General features: G+C 39.9%; 2 protein-coding genes across 2 annotated transcripts in view; both read right to left on the bottom strand.

Annotated features, from left to right (window-relative positions):
* Nucleotides 1-11,570, bottom strand: part of LOC108711655 (syntaxin-binding protein 2) — a 38,054-nt gene extending 26,484 nt beyond the window's left edge. The window contains exons 1-2 of the mRNA XM_018253600.2: nt 11,415-11,570; nt 517-566 (exon numbers count right to left, since the gene is read on the bottom strand). Coding sequence (XP_018109089.1) covers nt 517-566; nt 11,415-11,451 — 87 coding nt within the window. The 5' untranslated portion in view covers nt 11,452-11,570. The remainder of the gene's footprint in view (nt 1-516; nt 567-11,414) is intronic.
* A 5,577-nt stretch (nt 11,571-17,147) lies between these two features.
* On the bottom strand, nt 17,148-24,683 carry pet100.L (PET100 homolog L homeolog). Its single transcript, XM_018253599.2, has 4 exons — nt 24,547-24,683; nt 21,585-21,671; nt 18,384-18,416; nt 17,148-17,441 (listed from the first exon to the last, which is right to left on the bottom strand). Exons 1-4 carry the CDS (start codon nt 24,571-24,573, stop codon nt 17,352-17,354), a joined length of 237 nt encoding a protein of 78 aa, XP_018109088.1. The 5' UTR covers nt 24,574-24,683; the 3' UTR covers nt 17,148-17,351.
* Between the last annotated feature and the right edge of the window lie 2,200 nt (nt 24,684-26,883).

The raw sequence follows: 26,883 nt of genomic DNA, 5'->3' as shown, positions 1-26,883 counted from the left end.
TTCTCTATACAAAGAATAACAATAATATACTTGGCCAAAACTACTTCAGGGTATCAGGTTTTATTATAAACGGATAATGCACAAAGGCAGTAAAAATAAACAGAGCTGTGCAGCAGGGTTGGCATTTATTGGCTTTCTATCCCTTGATCTCTGGTAGCCATTGCCAACAACCAAGTTGATCTTTTCACAATTTGGATCCTCATACCTTAAGTCTACTAGAAAATCATTAAAACATTAAATAAACCCAATAGACTGGTTTTGCTTCCAATAAGGATTAATTATATGTTAGTTTGGATCAAGTACAAGATACTGTTTTATTATTACAGAGAAAAAGGAAATTATTTTGTAAAAATTGGGATTATTTGGATAAAATGAAGTCTATGGGAGACGGCCATTCTCTAATTCGGAGCTTTATGGATCCCATACCTGCATTATTATATCATTAAAAACCTAAAGGTGCCCAATGCCATAACTTTGTACCCTTTAATTACTCTGTGTAATCCTGCAAGTGCTCACCTTCCATTCTCCATCTTTCTTTATGCTGGCAATCACCCCTGACACGATTTCTGTTGGAAACAAGAAAATGAAGTCAGTAGCCATAAAAGGACAAAAATAAATATAGATCAGATATGAAACAAACACCATCAAATTCCACAATATATATATATATATATATATATATATATATATATATATTAATATTTATTTTTTCTTTTTCGTTTTTCTATAGCATTTCCAATAGTAACCCCTTAGCTAATGCACAAATGATGTGTGTGTATTGTTGACGTGTGTATGTTGCACACTGAATGGTAATGAAACACAATTGTTTCTGCTTTTCAAATGCTTCAAAAGCTCAACACATTGAATGTCTGTGGGGGTTCATGTACTAAATAAAATTTGTGGTACTTTCCACCCACATGTCTGGCTTGTGAACAAGGACGCATTACCCTGCTGGCTGGTTGTGGCCCTGCAAGGGGATTTTATGGCCCCCAGGCTTCTCAAGGGCCCCACAGACTGCTTTGTACCATAATCGTGAGATTTTTGGCTAGGAGTGTGGGAAAGGTGGGACAGCACTGCTCAGAACAGGTGTGTAAACCTTTTGATAATAAATAAAACTCGTCATATATAAACCTGGGGCTTGGCAGAGGTCACTCGTTTGTTTCGTTGCTGGTCTCATAGGAAACATAAGTGGCAGCCGTGTGGGAAGCAATGTAATTTCTCCTACCGCACACCTGTAGTTCACCAATCCTTTTCTATACACAGCCGTGTGGGAAGAGCATGGGCTGAATGTTTCCATGCCTAATTAAACACAGCACTAAGCTAGCTGGGAAATGAAAAAAAGTATGTGAAATCTGTAAATATGTCATGGTACTGTTTTATATGTAGGGTGGATCTGGTATTTCCTTTCTATTAAGTAAAATAGCCTTATAATACACAAAAGCCATGAATATCCTGTAAATTATATGTCATTTCTGTCACATGACTCACTAAAATTTGTGTATTATAATAAATAAAGTACCCCCAGTTGCAAAATATGAGGATATTAGAAGTTACCTCGGAGTTCCATGACCTGTATAAAAACACTCGGCCTTTGGCCTCGTGTTTTTATATGGTCATGAAACTCCTCGGTAACTTATAATATCCTTATATTTTACAAGAGGGGGTACTTTATTCACTATATTATGAGCACGAGCCATTCCTTCTCAAAGTATTTGTATTAATACATATAAAAGCGTAGAAAGCCATACTGCTTATATTTGACCGAAGCAGTCTTCATAGGCAACATTGGCAGAGCACAGGCTATTGATATAACCAGGGCACAGGTGTAACTTTGAGGCCATGGGCCCTACCCTAAAAAGACTAAAATCCCAGGCCCCATGTACAATATCGTGGGTGATCCACATCCCCTCCGTCATTAGAAATCCCCTGTGCAAAATCATGGGTAACCCCTTCTCTATCGTCTGTGTTCTCCGTAGTTGCAACACTGAACCAGGGACTGCAGCAGGAGGTGGAAGAGGAGACAACATACAGTTGGGTTTAAACAAAAGGAGACTTCATTCACCCCTTCATATAACTGTGGTCCAAATATTTACAGTTTATTATCTTTGTCATTCACTTACCCTTTATTTTACTATTACTTAAAGGACATATAAAGCCTACATTTACTACCATGTATATAAGTTCTACACATATCCCCCACTCACGCTACATCATTTGTACTGCATATACCCCCTCCATTTGCCAGCGCCATCACATTTTCCTTTAACAAACGTCAGCTTTCACCCGGCTGCCATTTTCCCTCTGACACATCATCAGTAACACGGACATCTGCAAACAGGACATGTATGAAGTTCATGTAATGCAGAATGCAGGTTTACACAGACACAATATACTTTGATAAAAAGTTCTGCTGGGGTTGAGCACTGTAATGGTTAAGCTGAGTTTAGGAGAGGTGGTTAAAAAATAAGATCAGACAGTTCAAGCAGAGTTACTATGGGAACCAGCAATGCTATCCCTTCATTGGCTGTTAGAATGGAGGGTGTGTTTAGTAATCTGAACTGAGAAGAACTGAGCATGCTCATTAGCCAACAGCCAAAGTAAATTCCTGAGGAGGGGGCAAGGAGAAGAAGGAATTCTAAGTGATTAAGGGGATGCTGCAACCTTACTGTTAACCTTTTAACAAACAGAGTAACAGGTATCTAAAGATTTCAAAGAGGTTGGTCACTGGTTACATTTTGGGGGGGGGGGTAACATGTCCTTTATTTTAAGCTTTAGTTAACTAAACGTGTATCTACTTCCACCATCTCTTATCAAACTATGCTACCCCAACAGTGCTTACATTGGCTCATCATATCCTCTATCTGCTTCATTCACCCTCAACCATGACCCCCTCCACAAACCTGTTCATTGTATTATCCGTCTTTATCATTCAGCGACCATCTAATTATGAGCCAAGTCATTCTATCCTTCATTTCTTTGCCTCTTATCTATGATCTCTAGTTTACAAAGCATTTATCTTTCATTTGCTTGGCTAATCGTAACGGTCAGGCTTTATCTATCTTATCTATGAATACCGGTCAACTCAGGACATGCGAGTTCTCTATTATTGCTCAGGAACAAAAGCCATCAACAGCCATTTTTACCATCCGTAACTTGTCAGTCCAAGGCCCTTTTTATTCCAATATTAATAGATAAATAAAAAACACAATAACAGATATGGCAAAAAAAGAAAGAAAAGAAATACTAATGACTAACTGCTGATTTATAACTATAGAGTTGGCCTTGTTCTAATGGGAGCATTCTGGGCTACAGAAATTAAAAAAAAACTAGAAAAAATTCTAATGGCAGAATTCAAGCAGTTGTAAAATCTGCAAAAAAAAAAAAAAACCAGCAATGAAGGAGTGTAAAAAAAAAAAGGAAGTTTTTGCTGAGCATATGTAACAGTTGTAGGAAATCCTGTGCCGTTCGATGTGTTTAGATAAGCTGGGCGTGCCGTGGCTGTGATACTAAACGAAGGGGAAAGATAGCAAGCAAGCCGTTTTTAAATAAAAGTGACACGTTGTTCAGAGATTAACACAGAGTCCCTAAACCAGTGCAGAGGCTGTTACAAACCCTAGGGGACAGGAGATACAGGTATGGGGTCCATTATCTGGAAACCCTTTATCCAGAAAGCTCTGATAACAGAAAGGCCGTCTCCCAATTGACTCCATTTTATCCAAATAATACAGATTTTTAAAAACAATTTCCTTTTTCTCTGTAATAATAAAACAGTACTTTGTGCTGGATGCCAACTAAGATATAATTATAAAAATAAATGGAAGCAAAACCAGCCTATTGGGGTTATTTAAAGTTTACATGATTTTCTAGTAGACTCGAGGTACGAAGATCCATATTACGGAAAGATCCAGAAAACCCCAGATCCCGAGCATTCTGGATAACAAGTCCCATACCTGTACCTGTGATCATAAATTGGCATTACACTGAGCAATTACAGACTTAGGAATGGATACATGATGTTTTGCAAGGTACTTCAAGGCATAAATTACTACTCATATTGCCAGGCAAGTTCATTATATCATGGCCACGTCAATTATTATAAGGCATCACGTGGTACATTTGCCTAGAAACAATGTGAAATACTGTTTAAATTAGTGCACTTTTGGAAACAAATATTCAGCTTTATTGCTGGAAATTAATACACTGGCACTTCTTCTATGTCTGCACTGGGAAATCCATTTCTCCATGCTCGTGTGGATTTTCTATTTTGGTTTTGCTTTATTTAAATCTAAGCAATATCTAGGCACTAATGCAGTGATCTCCAACCCAAAGCTCTCTATCCCATTGGATGTAGCTCCCATTGGCCAAAACTCAGGAGCTTGTTTTTGAATTCCTTTAATGAAGGCAAGTTTAGTTGCATAAGAACCAGATGGAGTGCCAAACAGAACCCACTGTAGGCTACCAGTCCTCATAGAGACTACCAATAGCCAATCACAGCCCATATCTGGCACCCCTAGAACTTTTTTCATAACTTCGGTTGAAGAAGCCGCTCGGTTGTAAAACGTTATCAAGAAAAACTCGGGGAGGCACATTTATCATAGATCAAATTTCGAATTCATGTGAGTTTTTAAAAACTCCCCTAAACTCGACCAATCTAAATTTATTTAAAAAAAAAATTTTTTTTTGAACTCGGGTGAATGGAATTGACCTAAAAATTTGATTTGAATTTTAAAAACTAAATTCAAGTTTTTTCTCCGAAAAAAACTCCAATGTTAGGAAGGCTGCAAACAACTCAAAATTGATCGCTGGACGTCTCCCAATGACTTAAACAGCAATATTGGCAGGTGTTAGGTGGTGAATAGTCGAATTTCGAGCCAGAGTATGATAAATCTGCAAACTCGAATTAAAATTTTTCTAATTTGAATTACTCCCTGGTCAAATTTGACAGTTTTGACCATAAAAAAAACTCGGAAATTCTAATTTTGACCCTAGATAAATCTGCCCCGAAATGCCCATTTGCCTTTGACTTAATTCTACTAACTAGATAACATGCTTACGTTGTTCTTCAACCTTTTTTCACATTTGAATGTGGCTCACAGGTTAAAAAAAAAAGGTTGGGGACCCTTGCATTAAGGGGATGCACCAAATGTGTAACTTGGCATGCACTTTGTATGGCAACTGGTAATCTACATAGTTACATAGTTAAATTGGGTTGAAAAAAGACCATCAAGTTCAACCCCTCCAAATGAAACCCCAGCATCCATACACACACCCCTCCCTACTTTTAATTAAATTCTATATACCCATACCTATACTAACTATAGATCTGTTGAAATTAAATAGGTGAAATTAAATATTGCCTATAATTTACAACAGAGCCCTTACTATAGTCCAGGAATTTCTGCCTATTAAAATTAAGGAATATTCTGAACTACACTTATCACTGTCGTGCTTATCCTTAAAGGAGACTTATTGTATAAAAAAAACAAGAATATGCCAGTGCATTAGACATCTTTAAATATAAGATTGTGCTTTAAAAGTAGTGTTCATGATTTATTGTTCCACTTCCTGCTGCTTCCTTTCCCTCCCAGGCTGTGTAGGGAACCAATCAGCAGCTAGGTGGACCTGATAGAGAACTGAAAGCTGGGCTTTATGGAAGAGTGGCCATAATAAAGCCATTACTTAAAGTTAAAAATAAGAAGGCAAGTTTTGAGTTTGCCAAAAGGCATGTGGGCGACTCCCCAAATGTATGGAGGAAGGTGCTCTGGTCAGATGAGACTAAAATTGAACTTTTCGGCCACCAAGGAAAATGCTATGTCTGGCGCAAACCCAACACATCCCATCACCATCACTGGGAAACTGGTCCAAAAATAAAAAACAAAACATCTTCAAAGTTGTAGGCATGTTCTGTAAATTAAATGGTGCAAACTCTCAAACAATCCATTTTAATTCCAGGTTTTGAGGCAACAAAACATGAAAAATGTCAAAGGGGTGAATACTTTTGCAAAGCACTGTATGTACAGTGAAACCTCAATTTTTCCATCTCCTGATTTTAAGTTTTCTCTCGTCTTACAGTGTTGTTTTGTGGTCCCACCTATATATTATGCACAATACATTTTCCTGATTTTACAGGAAAAAAACATCAAATAACATATCAATGTTAAAGTAAAGGGCACAGTATTACAGGTTTGGACCTGTTATCCAGAATGCTTGGGACCTGGGGTTTTCTGGATAAAGGATCTTTCTGTAATTTGGATCGTCATACCTTAAATCTACTAGAAAATCATGTAAACGTTGAATAAACCCAATAGGCTGGTTTTGCTTCCAATAAGGATAACATTTCTTAGTTGGGATCAAGTACAATGTACTGTTTTATTAATACAAAAAAAAAGGAAATAATTTTTTTATCTGGTTGCTAGGGTTCAAGATAGCCAAAAACAGAGATTTGAATGAGAGACTGGAAGATGAATAGCAGAGGCCTGAATAGTATGAAAAGCAATAAAAAGTAACAATAAAATTGTAGCCTCACAGATCAATCATTTACTGGCTGCTTTGAAAGTTGGAAATCGGCAGAAGAGGAAGGCAAGTAATTAAAATGACAAAAGTTGCTGAGAAAAGGAAATAGCACAACACACTAACAGTTCGAGGCAGATTTTTTTAAAACTCACATGAACTCCCATGAACTCAAAATTCGACCAATCGAAATTTATTATAAAAATCTAATTTTTTTAAACGCAGGTGAATAGGCTCGACCCGAAAACTCAAATCAAATTCGATTTAAATTTTAAAAACTTGATTCGAGTGTTTTCTCCGAAAAAAACCTCGAATGTCAGGAAGACTGCAAACAACTCCAAATTGATCCCTGGATGTCTCCCATTGACTTTAACAGGCACCATTCCCTCCTAAAGGAAATACATTTTGGTACAGGTATGGGATCCGTTATCCAGAAAACCCCAGGTCCTGAGCATTCTAGATAACAGATCCCGAGCATTCACTTGTATATCTCTTAGCCTGACTTACTTCCAGTATCATATTATGATATCTTATTGCATGTACATAAAGGAATACACGCTGCTTAGGAGACATCATACCCACATTTACTGCAGGATTCCCATCTGTCCAGTGAGAAACAAGTCTGTCCAGCTTCCACTGATACTGCCAGGGGCCACATTCCAATAGATGCAATGATTTCTGCACATTGTTATACATGAACAGAGCATCTTATTGTCCTCACTTCAATTATCACCCTACTGTCAATCTACTATTATGCCTTTCTAAATATATTGCTGGGTCAGTTGAAATCAAAGGCACTTAAAGGAACATTAACACCAAAAAATGTAAATGACGATGTAATGTACTGTTGCCCTGCACTAGTAACACTGGTGTGTTTAATTCAGAAACTCTACTATAGTTTATGTAAACAAGCTGCTGTGTAGCCATGGGGGCAGCCATTCAAGCACAGGATACACAGTAGATTACAGATAAGTACTACTATAGTTTATATAAACGAGCTGCTGTGTAGCCATGGGGGCAGCCATTCAAGCACAGGATACACAGTAGATAACAGATAAGTACTACTATAGTTTATATAAACAAGCTGCAGTGTAGCCATGGGGGCAGCTATTCAAGCACAAGATACACAGTAGATAACAGATAAATACTACTATAGTTTATATAGACAAGCTGCTGTGTAGCCATGGGGGCAGCCATTCAAGCACAGGATACACAGTAGATAACAGATAAGTTCTGAAGAACCCCATTGTATACAAAATGCTTATGCGTTATCGTCTGTGTATCCTGTGTCTTTCCTCCTTTTCCATCTTTGAATGGCTGCCCCCATGGCTACGCAGCAGCTTGTTTATATAAATTATAGTAGTTCCTAATTAAACACACAGCTTTTACCAGGGCAACACTGCATTATATTTTAGTTACTTTAAAATATTTTAATTTTCCGCTGTTACTGTTCCTTTAATGAGGTCAGGCCACTGCAGAAGCACTCATGTTGTGTGGTTGTGTGGTTGTGTGTGTGTGTGTGTGTGTGTGTATCCAGACATACCATTAGAAAATAATAATAAAAAACAATGATCAAACTCATGTTCAAGTGCAAATTAAGACTTGTTATAACATTGGCATGTTTGATTAATATCATGGCAAAGGGCTGTTGTGCTATTAACCAGGATCAGCAGCCTTCCTCACCCATTTCTTCTATGTTCTTCCAGTGTGGTGACCTTCCTGCTCTTTCAAGCACACGTATAAAGCACATACTGGGCCTTGCCTCAAAGTGAGGAGGAAAAAATATGCACTAAAGGAAACTGGAAGGTAAGTGGTGATTGAATGTGATTAACCAGACAGGGGGTTGAAGAGCTGCAAGTAATACTAACCATTGAGGCAGAACTGGGGTAGTTATAAATATGTTGGTTGCTGAACATCCAGTCCTAGAAGTTAAGTTGTCGGCAACCTCTGCACAAAAAGCAAATTCATAAAAATGCTTTATGGCAATGCTGTGCTTCTTAATAAACTTATGTGACCCTTCATTTGGTACTCGAGTAATGTATGGTCTAGCAAACTGCTTGTTCCACCATATTAAATCAAGTCATCTAAGCTCAGAGTTGCCCATGTCTCTGGCTTTTAAAACAAACAACAATTCCCCAAAGTTTTTCCACAATTTCATGAGCAGAAATCAGTTCTCAGTACAGCTGCAACCACGGGTGTTACGCAAGAAGTATTATAGTTTATAAAGGGGTAATTCCACTTTTCCGTAAACCTTTAGTATGATATAGAATTCCTAGAATGGCAGTGGAAATGCTTCTGGCTTTTAAAACACAATTTTTATGAGTAGAAATTCTCAGTACAGCTGCACTGCTGCAACCATGGGTGTTTTATGCAAGAAGTACATTGTTTTTAAAGGGGTAGTTCACTTTTTGGTATGTTATATGTACTATTTTAACAACTGTTGAATTAAAATTTGCTTTTTTTTTTCTTTTTATACTTTGAGTTATTTGCCTTCCTCTTCTGCCTGTTTCCAGCTTTTAAAGGAACAATAAAACCAAAAAAATTAAAGTAATGAAAATATCATGTACCGCTGAATGGCTACCCCCATTGCTGCACAGCAGCTTGTTTATATAAACAATAGTAGTGTTTCTGAAGCAAACACATCAGTTTTACCAGTACAAGGCAACACTGCATTATATTTTTATTAATTTAAAACACTTATTTTTTATGCTACTGTTCCTGTTACTCTGCAACTACGGTTGTCTGCTGACCATATTTTTGCCAGCTACATTGTACTGATTGCAATTTTAATGGAAGGGGAGGGCAGACCAGCAAGGTAGGAAGGGAATTGGTTTCTAGCAAGTAGCCATCCCTAGTAGCATCAAGAAAAACATCACTCATATCACATACTGAGCCATTTCTCACAGCCAGGGGTGTAACTAGAGAGAGAAGCAGACCCTGCGGCTGCAGGGGGGCCCAGGAGGTATAGGGGCACCATGAGGACCAAATATTGAGCAATTTAAACATATATTGGTAAAAAAGCATAACCTCGGGTTATGTTGGAGGCCTTAAAATTAATTTGCTGTGGGGCCCAGTAACTTCAAGTAACACCACTGCTCACAGCCTCCACTGAAAAATGTGCCCCAATGTAAAGCTGCTAGCCACTTCTATTCATCTTGCCTACTGTACATTAAATGAGCTAAACACAGGGCCCCTGGTTTTATCCACACAGCAAGGATACCCCAGTCTATGGCTAGGGTTGCCAGGTGTAATTTCCAAAACCAGCCCAAAACTAACCAAGAGGCACTTCAAAAGCAGCACAATATGCGCAGTGAAAAAAAAGTCTAAAAAAATACATAAATATACTAGAAAAAACTCCTCTTTCAAATTTTCACTGTTTCACAAATTTTTCCATGAAGAAAAAATGGTAAAGATTTGACTGTCATTAGGGGCGTAACTACAGAGGGGGGGGGGGGCCCTGGAGGTATAGGGGTCCCATAAGGCCCTAATACATATACAATTTCAATAAATATTGGTAAAACGGCAACCTCTAGACATTTTGGTGGCCAGCAGATTTTTTGCCCCAAAATTGTCTGAAATTGAGGAAAGTCACCAGAAAATGCAAGAATGCTTAAGAGTGATAGGAGACTGATGTCAGTCCCATTGCATGCTGGGTATTGTAGTCTTACATTAAACTTGGCAGTTGGCAAATTGTTAAACAAAAACTACATTACCCAACATGCACTGGGAGACGCAGCCTTGACACCATTCCTCCCAACATTTTGGAAGTAAAAAGAGGGACAACATTTTTTTTCTGTGCAGCGATTTTTTGACCTTTTGGCGGCCACACCCCCTTATTACCATTTTCATTTTACAAAATTTGGCAGGTTATGAAAGTGAAAATATTTCTCCTTATCTAAACTTTTTTTGTGTCTCAAAATTGTTACAAAGTATCTTATTTGCACCTGTTACCTGTTCTGTGCTCTCTGCTAAAAACCAATGAAGTTAGAAACTTTGTTTCTTTTTCTGGCTGTTCAGTGCAGAGAAAATAGAGACTTTCCAGTATAAATGAGGCAGTGCAGGTTGAACAGTCAAAAGAAGGACTGTCCCTCTGAAAAAGGGACAGTTGGGAGGTGACACTTTAGGGCAAACTTTGGCTGGTTTCTAAAGTACAAGATAGCCAAATGCCCAAAAAGTAGCCCAAATCTATACCTTGGCTAGTTTGTGCTTTCAAACCCCGTCTGGGCTTTAAATTTAGCTGGAAACAGACCCAGTTTAGGACTGTACCATTCTCCCTACATGCAGGGGAAACTCCATTCCTTTCAGTGTTCCTCTTGGGCAGAAGGTTCTGCTGCACCTTCTGCCCAAGAGGAACACTGAAAGGAATGGAGTTTCCCCTGCATGTAGGGAGAATGGTACAGTCCTAAATCTGTACCATTCTGCAGGAATGTTTTTGGAATGAGACCAGAGTTTTGTAGATATAATGGGGGGGGTCCCTCCAGTTGCTAAACTACAACTTCTAAGGCTGTGGCCCTCTATCTTTTATTGCAGTGCAGGCTCTGTGTATCCAAGAGCATGCTGGAAGTTGTAGTTTGGCAACTGGAGAGACCCCCCATTATATCTACAAAACTCTGGTCTCATTCCAATAACATTCCAGCAGCAGAAGCTTCTGCCCAACAGGAACACAGAAAGGAATGGAGGTTCCCCTGCATGTAGAGAGAATGGTACAGTCCTAAAGAGAAGCACACGTATCTACGTTATATCCACGGCCTCTCAAGGCTTCTGTTTGTGACCCCTCATGTTCAGCTTAGTGTCTACGTCAGAAAAAAGCCTAGCATGACAAACATCCGTGCACGGTGGCGTCACTCCTTTAACTATCGACACAAACAACACGTCACACCCGTGAGACTTCAAGTGCCACTTACTCTCTCCGACTACAGCTTTCAGCCCGGTCGGTGGCATCTTGTCCTAGCCCTGTACCTCCACCCGGTTACGGTCCCTGAAGCATCAGCAACTTCCGTGTTCTGACGCTGCAGTTACAAGTGACATCACGGAAGCAGCAGGAAGTCCGTTGCTAAGGGGCGGATAGCAGAGGTTGTCAAGGGCGGACGGAGTTAGCCAACCACAAGGTTCCTTCGCGAATCCGGGGCGGAGCCGTGTAGAGTCAGCAGCGCTTGTTCGACTGCAATGGGCGTGGCTACCAATTGCACGTGTGCTGCCACTGTTAGCAGGGAATACATTATCACATGACCGAAGTTCCATGAAGTTATGGGTGTAACAGGATGATGGGAGGGGCTTGTCCTGTCATTCGACGAGTGTAGGCTCTTTGCTGCGTTATGCAATGGTCTGTGTAAGGAACTTGCAGATACAGCTGCAGAGGGGATTTTATGACACGGAACAATGTAGAATACACAAAAGCAATACATATCCTGTAAAATACACCTCTATAAATGGCGTTTAGTGGTGTCATTTGTTTCACATGATGTCTTGATGAAACTTGTGTGGTATTAAAACAAAAAAAAAAAAAGTCCCCTTAGTATTTGCTGGTCTCCACTATGAAGGAAGATTCAAATAAAAATATTTTACTCACTGTTATTTTAAAAAACAGGACAGCAGTAACTTATGAATACACAATAAGTGTTAAAAAGTAAAAAAAAAATTAAAATAAACACATTGGCGCCAGGGTCCCCTTGCGGCTTTAGGACTTCAACTTCGGCTCTTTTGTGGCTTCGGGTCTTAAGCTTTGGCTCCTTTCCTGGCTTCAGGTCTTTTTGCAGCTTCAAGACTTCAACTTCGGCTCCTTTTGTGGCTTTGTGGCTTTTTGCGGCTTTAGGACTTCAACTTCGGCTCCTTTTATTCCTTCGGGTCTTTAGCTTTGGCTCCTTTCGTGGCTTCAGGTCTTTTTGCAGCTTCAGGACTTCAACTTCGGCTCCTTTTGTGGCTTTGTGGCTTTTTGCGGCTTTAGGACTTCAACTTCGGCTCCTTTTATTCCTTCGGGTCTTTAGCTTTGGCTCCTTTCGTGGCTTCAGGTCTTTTTGCAGCTTCAGGACTTCAACTTCGGCTCCTTTTGTGGCTTCGGGTCTTTTTGTGGCTTTAGGACTTCAACTTCGGCTCCTTTTATGGCTTCGGGTCTTTAGCTTTGGCTCCTTTCGTGGCTTCAGGTCTTTTTGCAGCTTCAGGACTTCAACTTCGGCTCCTTTTGTGGCTTCGGGTCTTTTTGTGGCTTTAGGACTTCAACTTCGGCTCCTTTTATGGCTTCGGGTCTTTAGCTTTGGCTCCTTTTGTGGCTTCAGGTCTTTTTGCAGCTTCAGGACTTCAACTTCGGCTCCTTTTGTGGCTTCGGGTCTTTTTGTGGCTTTAGGACTTCAACTTCGGCTCCTTTCATGGCTTCGGGTCTTTTCGTGGCTGCAGGACTTCAACTTTGGCTCATTACGTGGCATTCGGGTCTTTTTGCGGCTTCAGGACTTCAACTTTGGCTCCTTTTGTGGCTTTGGTTCTTTTTGTGGCTTCAGAACTTCAACTTCAGGTCCTTTCATGGCTTCAGGTCTTTTTGCAGCTTCAGGGCTTCAACTTCGTGTCTATTTGTGGCTTTGGCTCTTTTCATGGCTTTGGGTCTTTTCGCGGCTTCAGGACTTTAACTTTGGCTCCTTCCGTGGCTTAGGGTCTTTTCACAGTTTCACGACTTTGACGCTGTCAAGGGGGGCCCAGCTATTTTGAAAAGTGGAGCACAGCAGGGCCCCCCTTTAAGCCCGGGCCCGATACAACAGTACCCCCTGATGGCAGCCCTGGGGCTGAGACTCAAGTCGTGTTTGGCAGTGACCCCAGTGACTATAAATATGGCATTGTTTTCCCAGTTTGCATGCACCTCTGTGGCTTGCCTTCTGTTTGTTTAGTTTTGCACTTCTCCCACAATACTAATTTGATCTTTGGAATTGAAGTATATGAAAATAACACTTCAGTGATGCTTTCCTGTTGGGCTTATTTGTCATGTGAGGCAGTCGGGTAGAAGTAGGGTTAATATTGGACCACACCCACGATTGACAACATATCTACTGGGTATTATTATTGCAAATCTGCTGCGGTTTAAATCCTCCCGTAGGATAATTATAGTTTGCAAACACAGATAATGGATTTCTAAACACAGAAAAACTACAGTCAGTAGCTAGCTGTAGGACTTGACAAAGGACTTGTGTCTAAAACTTTTGGGTATTCTCCTTCCTAGTAACTTATCTGCCTTGCAAGCCTGAGGGCTGCTGTTTATATTGGGACTATATGTGTTATGTATTAATTTAAAGGGATACTGTCATGGGAAAAAATTTTTTTTTCAAAATGAATCAGTTAATAGTGCTGCTCCAGCAGAATTCTGCACTGAAATCCATTTCTCAAAAGAGCAAACAGATTTTTTTATATTCAATTTTTAAATCTGACACGGGGCTAGACATTTTGTCAATTTCCCAGCTGCCCCATGTCATGTGACTTGTGCCTGCACTTCAGGAGAGTAATGCTTTTTGGCAGGCTGCTGTTTCTCCTTCTCAATGTAACTGAAGGAGTCTCAGTGGGACATGGGTTTTTACGATTGAGTGTTGTTCTTAGATCTACCAGGCAGCTGTTATCTTGTGTTAGGGAGCTGTTATCTGGTTACCTTCCCATTGTTCTTTTGTTTGGCTGCTGGGGGGAAAAGGGAGGGGGTGATAATCACTCCAACTTGCAGTACAGCAGTAAAGAGTGATTGAAGTTTATCAGAGCACAAGTCACATGACATGGGGCAGCTGGGAAATTGACAAAATGTCTAGCCCCATGTCAGATTTCAAAATTGAATATAAAAAAATCTGTTTGCTCTTTTGAGAAATGGATTTCAGTGCAGAATTCTGCTGGAGCAGCACTATTAACTGATTCATTTTGAAAAAAAATTTTTTTCCCATGACAGTATCCCTTTAAGCTTTCAGATATGTATCTATGTCATTGAGTACTTTTGCGTACTTCCCAACATTTTGGAAATAGAAAGAGGGACAAAAAGATTTTCCCGCACGGAACGCAGTGAATTTGGCAGGTTATGAAAGTTTGAACACATTTTTGTGGTTTTTAATGTGTTATTACAATTTTGCTAATGAAGTCTTAGTTCTCCCAAGAGACCTGCTTATCTTAGACTGTTACAAAAGTATCTATTCTGTGTTCTCTAGCAAAAGCCAATTAAATTAGAAACGTTGTATCTTTTTCTGGCTGTTTAGTGCAGGAGATCAAAGAAAAAGTCAGGACATTTCAGTAACAAATCCGGGACCGTGGGATGAGCGCTCAAAATCTGGACTGTCCCGTGAAAAACGGGAAAGTTGGGAGGCTTGCTTTTGGACTTATAGACCGTATTAAATCATTATCTTTTGCATACGTTATGTCTCTGTCTTAATTATAGTAACTATATTTTCTAATAAAATTAGACCATGCCCTTGTTATTTTCTTGTAAGGGGATTATAATATTGCATTGGGGCTATAGGTGGTAATATAAAATCGAAGGTAAATTAAATCTTGTGAAAATATCCAAACCCATTCATCTCTTCATGTACTGGCTACCATACTAGATAAGCAGGACTGGCATAACTACTACCGCCTCTCTCCATTCATTCGTATGGGATTTTTAAAGGCGTATTTATCAAAGGGTGAACATGAATGTTCACCATTTGATAAATACGCCTTTAAAAATCCCATAAAAATGGATAGAGGCGGTATTTCACTCTAGCAGACTGTGCGATTAAGCCTATGATTAAGGGAGTAACTCCCGAAACAAGTCAGGTGATGTTGGTCAGTGACCTGTTGGAATAAACTTTTTTACTTAACCGGAGTGAGTGCCGCCTTTCCATTCCTTGAGCAATTGTGGCGATCACTAACTTCCCTCTTTGATAAATATACCTCAGTGTGTTTTTCATTTTTCTTTCAAATTATTTAGCTTTTTATTCAGAAATAGGGATGGGCGAATTTTTTCGCCTTGTTACTCCGCGGAAATGATGCCCATAGACTTGTATGGTGTCGTGTGTCAAAAAAAGAGATGCGCATCAAAACAATTTCGCGGCGTGTCAAAAAAATGTTGCCGCCCATAGACTTTAATGGGCGTCTGTGACATTTCGCCGGTGACTAATTTTTGGTGAAACTAAACAGATCAAATTCGCCCATCCCTATTCAGAAGCTCTCCAGTTTGTAATTTAAGCAATCTGGTTGCTAGGTTCCAAATTACTCTAGCAACAATGCATTGATTCAAACAAGAGACTGGAAACAAACGAAAACTGGAAAAAAGTAGCAATAACAATACATTTGTAGCCTTACAGAGCATTTGTTTTTAAATGGGTTCAGGGACTCCCATTTTAAAGCTGGAAATAGTCAGAAGAAGAAGAAAATTAATACAAAGACAAAGACTATGAAAAAGAAAAAATTTAAACCATATGAAAAGTTGCTTAGACGTATCCATTAGTGATGCACCAAATCCACTTCGTGAAAGATTCCGCCGAATAACGAACCGAACCGGGTGAGAAGGGGAAAACATTTTTTACTTCCTTTTTTTGAGACAAAAAGTCACGCAATTTCCTTTGTTTCAGTATTGTATAGAAGAGACCAACTGTATTTTTTTTATACAAAACATAAATTACATCACTGTATTACATTCTTTATTAAAACCACAGCTATAATACACAAAAGAATACTGTTTTTTTTTTTATACTACAAAGGAAATAGAGAAAGTAAAATAATGCCAATACGAGTACTTGAGGTTAAAGAGTCCTGTCCACTGTAAGAAAAATGTGAAGCGAGTGCTATTGAAACAAAATCATTTATGCAGATGATTTAGCACCAGGTGTTATGGAACAAGTACTGTTGGGCAGTAATGTCATCCGGTGTGTATAAGAAACCTGACTGTATGCAATGAAATTTCCCCTTCGTTTTACTTGCTCTGACTGCTGTGGATAGGAAACTTCAGATGGTCCCTAGCTGCTCTGCAGGGAAACAATCATACTTACGAACAGCAGGGGGAGCCCCCCACCTTACTTCCCAGAACTCAAGCAGCTTTGTTTGTTTCCCTGTAGAGCAGTCGGCGACTGTGTAAAAACTTGTATTGGATTTTATTTTTGCCTTTACATCCCCTTTATTGGTTTCAACTACAGCTGCAGGGACAAAGATCATGGAGCCAGATTTAAACAGATAAACTGGGATTCTCATTGAAGGGTTATTTTGCTGCAGCCACTGGTTCTGCCGAGTTGGAGAAAGTGTGTATAACAATACGAAAACTATAACATCCACATTAGATTACATGACAACACAGGACCCAGTACAGTCTGTATATTCTGATTATTAATCAGTCTTGCTGTATCGGCTTCTTGCAGATATTATTTGACTTGTGCTGTTTTGATAATATATGACAATCCCTAAGCTTAGTCTCCCAACAGCAGCCCAGATCACACTGAGCATGTGCATGGTCTTGGTCTTGAAAAGATGTTTAACAAAGTTACAAGATGGTGAGCCCCCTGTGGCCAACTTTGAAAGCATAAATTATTTGTTTAATTAGGCTTGTGGCGTTCATGTTTATGTTTAGCATACAAGATACAGCATTTCTAACATTATTCTATTTTAGACTTTAGTTTCCCTTTAAGAGCATGATCAAATCACTCATAAGTCCCACACAGCTTTTAAACAATTTTATTTTCCATGCTCTGGATTCATCACATTATTATGTCCAAAATGGAAACGGACAGAGAAATCAAAATTTCCAGCCTAGAACATAATATATTTTTAAGCATATTTTATACTATAAAAACATATTTTATCACACCAACGTGTTATAGAGAGGGTTAAATATAGGGTTAGATTTGCCCCTGGTAGAACAGTTATGTATGTTTGATGTTCTCTGCTTCAGCCAAAAGCCTCTCCTCTCTCCTTATCCTCATCTTCTCTTGGAATGCCTCCAATTCTTTCCTCTGCAGGAAACACACATTTATTTTATTGAGCAGCGTGTACAAGCCGGGAATACCGAGATACTAAATACTCAATGCATGGTGCACACACAGCAAAGAACAGACATAAATATACCTAGTTAATTATCAAGCTGCCATTCTCCAATTAGAAAAAGGAATACTGTAGAGGTATATATCAATTATCTGGATCTTGTCATTTTTCTGGTGTAGTTTTTATTACTTTATTATACTGTGTATATAATAATTATTCTACCACAGGGCATTTTATCAGCCAGTTTATCATGCCCCACTGCCACTCCTGATAATATTAAATGGAAATAGTTGAGAAACAGCAGCAAGCCGCCTCAGGAGGCGAAAGGATTATGCTCACCCTGGTCTCAGAATATCACTCTCTACATCAGTGATCCCCAACCAGTAGCTTGTGAGCAATATGTTGCTCACCAACCCCTTGGATGTTGCTCCCAGTGGCCTCAAAGCAGGTGCTTATTTTTCAATAAGCTTGAAAGCAAGTTTTGTTGCATAAAAAACAGATATACTGCCAAACAGAGCCTCCTGTAGACTGCCAGTCTACAGGAATGACCACTTATTGAACACTCCAGGAACATTTTTCATGCGTGTGTTGCTCCCCAACTTTTTATACAACTGAATGTTGCTCATGGGTGAAAAAGGTTGGAGACCTCTGCTCTATATCATATTTAAAGTTTATTTGAAGACGAGCAACCTCTTTAATGGCAGAAACACTGCACTGGCAATTGTTTTTCTTCTTTTTGTGTCCAAATATTTTTTCTTTCTAGCAGCTGGTCGAAATGAAGGTTAGACCGAGTACTGGCACAAGGGTTTTTCTAGCAGCTGGACAACTTTACAGCGTGGGTTAAACTGAGTGATGCCAGTTTCAACAAAATACAGCAATGTGCCCTGTATTAATTCACCCCATTTCCCTCTTACCTGTTCATCACGTTCTGGGGGACAGATTTCCCTCTGTTACAAATATGAAAAGGAGAAAATAAATGTGTTTATTCTTGCACTGGTCAGATACATACAGTATATATAAAGCATGTAGTGGATGAAAGCAGTGGGATGATGGGGTTCATACACACTGCAGCATGGGATATTTGGGTAGAAACAAGGCATGCAGTAGTTTGACACCATTCTCCTAACCTTTGTGTGGGCATTTTGTGCCCAAAATCCGCATGTTTGTGCTAGGACAGGCAGAACATATTCATTCTTGTCACTACACACACACACACACACCAGGTTTGGGGAGGATTGGCAATACGCTGGTGGAGAAAACACAATGTGTACCATATGCATTGGGTCACAACGACTCAAAAGGGGAGAAGGATTTATATCAAGTAACATCTTAGAGGAATAAACAAAAAGAGCAGAAGACAAGAATAACAGGGAGAGGCAAGAACAGCAGAAAAAGAAGACAGGTAAAAACAAAGAGGTGGGTAGGGAAGGGACTAGAGTCCTGTGCGGGTCCAATTTTTGGAACCTGTACCCGACCCGTACCTGCAACCTGCAATCCGTAACCTGGACCCGCAACCTTACCCGATTGGACCCGCTACCCGACCCGCAAGTACCTTATCCGCAACCCCGACCCGTGACCCGCTGACCATCAAGAATCAGGAAGTGCTGTCATTGTAAACAGGAAGTGGCATCATCAGATGAAGGCGTGATCAAAAAAAAAAAAAAAAAGTAAAACAGGAAGTACTGTCATTGTAAACCGGAAGTGATATCATCAGAAGTAGCCATGGCCAGAAAACGGGAGTAAAAATCGCTATTGAGAAGACCCGCGGCCCGACCTGCGACCCGCAAACCCGTGTCTATACCCGCACCGGGAACTTCTACCCACAACCCGCAGGTTTTTGCGGATAACCCGCATGTTTTTGCGAGTAACCCCCGGGTACCCAACCCGCTGCAGGACTCTAGAAGGGACAAAGAGTAAAATATTATAAGTACTATAAAGAGTAGAGTAAAATGGAGCTGGAGAGTGAACAGTTAACTGGAAATCAGGAGTGAAAGAGCAAGTGGGTTTGGAGGATAAAAAAAAAAAAACAAAAAAAAAAAACAATGGAAGGCGAAGAAGCAGGCATAGCAGAAAGTGAGAGAAAGGAAGAATAGAAGGTTAAAGAGACAAAAACAGGAAAGGGGAAATCAAGGGGAAAGTTGGTCACACACTTGAAGATCATCCCATTTGGCGAGGTGGACCTTTCCCCCCCCATATGCACTTCTTTTTGCCAAATATTGGTTGGGGAAGCCCATCGAAGGGTCCCATACACAGGCCGATAAGCTGTTAACTCGGTCTGTTGGCAGCTTTTATTGGCCCATGTGTGGCCACCTTAAGTAGTGCACCAATAGTTGGAGGGTTACAGGTTGGACAGTTGATACTATATACATATGTCTCCCTTCCCAAGACGCATTCCTTTCAGGCTTATCCTTAGTCCTGGAAAAAGACTAGAATTATCCAGCATCAAAAGCAAATGTGACATTATTTCTCAAGATGATGACATAAGGAAACTTCCGAGGGCTGTACACGAGTTGCATCCAAAGCTTGCAGCAGTAATTGCATCTGCCGCTAAAGCATTATTTGTAATGTAATTGGCAAAGCAATCCCCAGTACAGCCCATACACGTTTGCTGGATTAGTACAGGGAATCTACCAGTACTCCACTGATTATCAATGATCCACCTTTTCTCATTCCACAGAACCTGCTGGTGTTTAGTAAATATAATAACTAAATCCTCATTCTTCAAGGAACAAGACACTGACAAATCATAACACATTCTGAAAACAGTGCAATCCATTTAAAACTTTTCTTAAATAAAAGAAGGGTACTCCCATGACTTTTTATAGTTTTTTTTTTATAATGCTTCCCCAAAAACTCATTCACAGCTGCCACAGTGCTGAACATTGTCCATAATAAAAATGGACAGCAGAACAGACAGAGATTCCCAACACTAGTTTCTCATGCTCCAATCTTGTCTAAGCGCTGCGAAATATGCTGCCACTATATAAATACATGTTAATAATAATAAAATAATAATTGTTCTCCATCCTATTATTGTTTAGTGATACAGAGAAGAACATTTCTCAGCATATTATTCACTGACCAAATCAGGGTGTGGATCACTAGATAAGGTACATTGTGCTTGTGTAAAGCACATGCCTTTTTTTCTTTTTGCAAAACTCTGGCATGTTCTAAGGCTTAGAACATGCCAGCGTTTAGCAAAAAGAAAAAAAGAAGGTATGGCTCCCTTAAGGGTCAGTCCACACGAGCAAATTCGGGGAAATTTAGTGGCCTGGCGACTAATCGCCTCTTCTTCTGGGCGACAATCTCCCCGAACTGCCTTTGTGTGTCTTCCCGTCCGCTATAATGAAAAGTCTTCGTGCCTCACGAGGAAACTTCGGGCAACTTCGGAAAACGAACTGACGCGTGTGCTTTAGCGCAGGCGACTTTTCATTATAGCGGACAGGAAGACACGCGAAGGCAGTTCGGGGAGATTGTCACCCAGAAGAAGAGGTGATTAGTCGCCAGGCGACTAAATCTCCCTGAATCTGCTCGTGTGGACTGACCCTTAAGGGGTGGTTCACCTTTGGCTTATTCCAACTCTGCAACTGGTCATCGTTATTTATTTATGTTTTGCCTTCCTCTTCTGCCTAACTTTTAAATGGTGGTCAATGACCCCGGAAGCTAAGAATCCATTGCTCTTTGAAAGTACAATTGTATTATTTCTTATTATTACTTATATTTGTATTCGGTCCCTCAACTATTAATATTCCAGTCTTTCAGTCCCTCAATCATTAATATTCCAGTCTCTCTTTCATACCACTGTCTGATAGGGTAAATAAGACACTAGCAGCCAAATAGCTGATGAAAATAAAAACTTAAAAGATGGTGAACATAAAGAAAGCTAAATAACTGAGAATCCACAAAATAAATAAATAAAAAATGAAGACCAATTGCAAATTGTCTCAGAATGTCACTGCCTACATCATACTAGAGGTTAATTGAAAGGTAAACTACCCCTTTAAGACGCTAAAGATCTATTTCCTTGTGAGAACACTGTGTTATTTACATGCATAACATACAACCAGTATAACAGCTATGTATTGTATATGGAAAAAAATAGTGGAGATACTCACCTTCCGTTTCACAACATACTCCTCAAAGTACTCAGCTTGATTAGAAATCCAGAACATTGTAACAGGAAAGGTAAGGTAGAGGACCATCTGGGGGGTACAAACAGGAATTGTAAGAAGGTGGGAAGTTTGGGAAGGGAAATACAGCAACAAAACAAGAGGCAAAGTGGGTCTGCAATTATTTGAGGTCAGTCATAAGGAAACGTACAGACATACTGAAAGGATAGTCTATGGGATTCAGAAACGAGAATTCTAATGAAATTAGAGGGTAGTTATCACGAATCTGGAATGAGTTTGGAGATGGAGACAGAGGGTTAGTTGTCAACAGTAATCTGCAAGCAGATTTCACCCAAGCAGAAAGGAGAACCAGTATTAATCTAGAAGCAGCATGCAGCCATGGGGAAAGGACTGTCAGTAGTAATCTAGAAGCAGCATGCAGCCATGGAGAGAGGAGAATCAGAAGTAATCTAGAAGCAGCATGCAGCCATGGAGAGAGGAGAGTCGGTAGTAATCTAGAAGCAGCATGCAACCATGGACAGAGGACCTTCAGTAGTAATCTAGAAACAACATGGAACCATGGAGAGAGGGCAGCCAAGAAACATATGAAGGCAGAATGGAGACAATGAAATAGGGGAGTCAGTAAAAATGCCAAAACGACATGGAGGCTAGGGAAGAGGAGAGTCAGTAATAATCTGAACGCTGCAAGAAGACTCAGAGTAAGGGCAGTCAGAAGCAATCTAGAAATGACAAACAGGGACAGTGAGAGGAAAATCAGTAGGAATCTGATAGCAGCGTGGAGATACAAATACAAGGTGGTCAGTAGTAATGTGGAAGAAGCATGCATGATGAGACAGTGAGATGTCAGTCAAAGGTAATCTGGAAGTAGAATGAAGATGGAGAGAAGACAGTCAGACAGTAGATTTGGAAGGTTTATGTTAATACTGAAATGGCAGGGATTAGTAACACACAAACAGTGGACCTGCCTTTATGAGATCACACTGTGATCAGTAAAGAGATAGCTGTGCATCTTACAGGTCACACCTAATACTGCTGTGGATTGCATTTGTCATTTTGGGTGCATTGTGTATAGTGAGTTTGAGACAAATTTTGCAACATACTTGTCTGTACAAATAGAGTGCTTCCATGTAGACCTTGCATTCTCAAGTTGCACATATGGATAAACATGCCTCTTAGGGTTGTAATTTTGTCATTTTCACCCATATGTACATCTGTAAGATCACAATTCTGGTGTGCAACATCATGTCTGGTTCACTAATAGGCTAATTCTTTGAGTCAGCATCCAAACACGGCTAATGTCATATGTTACAGTTATTTCCTTTGTGTGCCTAGAAGTTTGGGAAAAGTGTGTGTATGCATAAAACAAGAATGTACACTACAATGTACGCTACAAGAAATACCTGGCAATGCTCAGCTATTCTGGGAACACAAGCCAACACGGACTTCTACATCCTGTTAGCTAGTGCTGCCTAATTTTCTAGCCCACTAACCATAAATAGTCTGTACAATCAACCTTAAAGTGAAAACCATTGGGTAGGGAAGGAGCAGATGTTGATTAAGAATCATAATCACCTAACAAGGAAATCAAGTGTTTCTCATTTTCCTTAGTTGCCCGGCAACTAATCGCCTCTTCTTCGGGCAACTAATCTCCATGAAAAGCCTTCCCGCCGGCAAGATTCTAAATTGCCGGCGGGATGGCACTCAGAGCGATTTGTTTTCTGAAGTCATCTGAAGTTTCCTCGTCAGGCAACTTTGGGCGACTTGGAAACTAAGCTTTCCAAGTGCAATCTCGCCGTCAATTTACATTCTAGGGAAGGCAGTTCGAGGAGATTCAGGGGCGGATTAATGTATAGGCTAACCTAGGCTATAGCCTAGGGGCCCACAATGCTGAGGGGCTTTTTCAATTTTTTATTTTTTTTAAAAAAAATGTAATGAGCACAGCTTCATGTAGAGCTTGAGCGCACACTGACACGCACCTTGTGTAATCTTCTCCCAGACAGCCAGAAAGCAGGTACTGGGTGTGCATGGGGGGCCTCACGGTACCCGACCAGATAAAGCAGCAGTTGGAGGGGCCCTGTGGAAAGCGGGGACGGGCCCCTGTGGAAAGTGTAGCCTAGGGGCCTCAGATAGTATTAATCAGCCACTGGGGAGATTAGTCGCTAATCTCCTGAAATAACAGCGTGTGTCTGCCCTTAATGTAACAGTAAGAAGTGAGGAACTCTGTCTGTTAATTGGCTCATGTGACCTAACATGTATGGCATGTTTGTGTGCACCGTGAATCCTACGATCCCACGGGGCGGCCCTTATTTTTTTAAAATGCAAATTTTCTATATATGATTACCCAATGGCACATACTACTAGAAAAGTATATTATTATGAAAATGCCTTATTTACATGAAGCAGGGTTTTCCACATGAGCCGTTTATGCAATATCTTTTTAAAGAGACCTACATTGTGTGGGGGATATAGTTTTCCTGTAGCAGACCTGTGAAGAAGCGTGTAAGACTGACTTCTAAATAGTTTCAAGACACAGAAGCAGCAGGGCAAAATAAAAACGGGATAAATACTACCTGCAATCGCTATCCTATTTACATGGGATTTTAAAACGACAGATTCCGCAGTTTAGAATAACACATTCTTTCATTAGCCAAAACCAGTTTTTGGATGGAGTTCCCCTTTAAACGCAGCACCTAATCCTAAAGTGTTATTAGAATTCAGTCATGACTGTGCTACAAATGTACATTAGTCTGGAAGCAATGAGAATGGCTGCTACAGCCCCACATTCCCTATAGAGTGCTGCAAGGATTTCATAAACAACTGAGAGGCCCAAGGGATAACTAAGATGTCCGGCAATACCACATCTGATAGCTACAAGCGACTACAGGAACCCGCACCCTAATACCGTGACACCACAAGTACACCCCGATTTAGCAGCGCTGATAGTTACCCGGAAAACTTCCAGCTTCACCCCCATATTCAGCACGCTAGCATTCAGCCACGCCTCCTGAAATCTTACTGGTCGGAACGCTTACCATCATCTCCAGGGCTGTTCCTTGATTGGTTAATGTTGGCAGCGACTTCCCGTAAGCGAGTCCTTATTTTGCCCTTCATATCGCTTTGTGGTTCCTGGTCATGCGAAGTCGTCGCCATTTTTATTTCGGGAAATCCAATCTATTCCAATAAAATCTCAGGGTATTTGTAGTTATAAATAAACCCCTGTCGACATCTGACAGGCAGTACTACATTTTTGAAATTGGCTTTTGTGATATTTATAGTTCACTCACTGTTTGCGGCTTTGTAAATAATAATCTATAGGCTGAGGGTGATGCTCTGCCTTTAAACATTTGCACAAATTATTTGGATCTTTCTGTATTGATATGCTTTTTCAGCTTTGTGTTGTATTTTTTTATTTTTATACTTTTAATTTGACATTGGAGCTATTGAACCTTGGATTTTCAAAATGATTGGTGTGGGCTAGCAAATGATTTAACCGGTTGCCACCTGGCCGGCATTTTACCGGGCCTGGCCAGTAAAAATTATGGTTGATTCCAATGTTATTAATAGTGAATAAATATAAATATATAGGAATTAGGGTTGCCACCTTTTCCGGAAAAAAATACCGGCCTTCCTATATATTTATCTTTTTTCCCTATTAATAACATTGGGCTCAATCATCATTTTGTTGCCACCTTAAAGGGGAACTCCACACAAACATAATTTAAGCTTTTTGAAAAGTAAACCTGATTTCAAGCAAGCATAAAATAAACTGGAGAACCACAGCTAGTTCAGTGTGTTTTATTTTTCACAACATGTTTCGGATATACATATACTTCATCAGCTCAGCTGCTTACAAGCTGATCTTGCAAGTTTTGTGGCTTAGCCACTTCTCTGTTCAGAGGAACCCTGTTACCTATTGGAGTGTGGGACCACCAAAATTTATAATTTCAAGCAACTTTGCAATATACATCATTTAAAAAAATATGCAGACTTTTCATGATTTTTAATGGTTTCTGACTGTTCCCTAAGCCTAGCCCCCTGCTCTCCTGCTGATCTCTCTGACTACTTTGCTGAGCTGACTGACTACTGTTACTTTGTATCAACAGCCATCTGTCCTCAGCCTGCATCCTCCAACCCCCACAATTCCCTGCACATGTGATTTCAATAAGGAAAGGAACATCTCAGTGCAATGCATTGTGGGTTATGTAGTTCCTGCATGATTTCTGTAAACTGTGGAGAAGTTGTTACAATTTGTAACATCACTTCTTTATCAATTAAAACATAATCACAAAGGGCTACAGTAACTAAAAATGGCTTCTATATAGAGACCTGGATGATTAAACTACGTGCTGATAAGCAAATTATTAGTGTCTATTTAATATAAGTAGGATATCCTTTTAGGAAGTGTTAAATTAGATATGACAGTTTATCTACCAAGAGCTCTGGGATTTGTGGTTTTATAAGAAAGTTAGCTCTCCTCAACAGCTAGATTAAAATAAGTTTGAGACCACGGTCCCAGAAGCCCTGACTTCTCCATCTTTGTGGGGTCCCGAAGATAGCAAAATATCAGTCAGTCACTATGGGACTTCTCCGCCTTCTGATATTTCCTTTTCCTACTGATGTTCTGAGCATGTTTATGAATTTTCTGTATGAATTAGGATTTTTAATTTAAACACACCAGTCACTTTGTAATTTATTAATTGGATAAAAATATGCAATAGTGAGAATTACGTATTAAGGTTTGAAACGTCACTAACGTTATTTTCAACCTAGCACTAAGTAACTTTAGGGGGCACATTTACTTAGCTCGAGTGAAGGATTAGAAGGAAGAAAACTTTGAATTTCAAAGGGTTTTTTTGGCTACTTCGACCATTGAATTGGCTACATTGACCTTCGACTTCAAATCGAATGATTCGAACTAAAAATCGTTCGACTATTTGACCATTCGTTAGTCGAAGTACTGTCTCTTTAAAAAAAACTTCGACCACCTGCTTCGCCACCTAAAACCTACCGAGGTACAATGTTATCATATAATGGGGAAGGTCCCCATAGGCTTTCCTAGCTTTTTTTGATCAAAGGAAAATCGTTCGTTCGATGGATTAAAATCCTTCGAATTGTTTGATTCGAAGGATTTAATCGTTCGGTCAAACTATTTTTTCCTACGATCGTTCAAACGAATGAATTGCAGTAAATCCTTCAACTTCGATATTCGAAGTCGAAGGATTTTACTTCGACAGTCGAATATCGATATTCGACCAATAGTAAATGTGCCCCTAGGTATCAGTTT

The sequence above is a fragment of the Xenopus laevis genome, chromosome 3L (genome assembly GCF_017654675.1).
Source record: "Xenopus laevis strain J_2021 chromosome 3L, Xenopus_laevis_v10.1, whole genome shotgun sequence".
NCBI lineage: Eukaryota > Metazoa > Chordata > Amphibia > Anura > Pipidae > Xenopus > Xenopus laevis.
The sequence above is the reverse complement of the archived record's forward strand: the minus strand, read 5'-3'. Positions and strand labels throughout refer to the sequence as shown.

Excerpts from the sequence above, each read along its gene's own strand:
- pet100.L (XM_018253599.2), bottom strand. The coding sequence starts at position 24,573 with ATGGGGGTGAAGCTGGAAGTTTTCCGG. Across the intron at positions 18,417-21,584 it reads AGTATGTTGTGAAACGGAAG|AGGGAAATCTGTCCCCCAGA; the intron begins GTGAGTATCTCC and ends TATTTGTAACAG. Across the intron at positions 17,442-18,383 it reads CCCCAGAACGTGATGAACAG|AGGAAAGAATTGGAGGCATT; the intron begins GTAAGAGGGAAA and ends TGTTTCCTGCAG.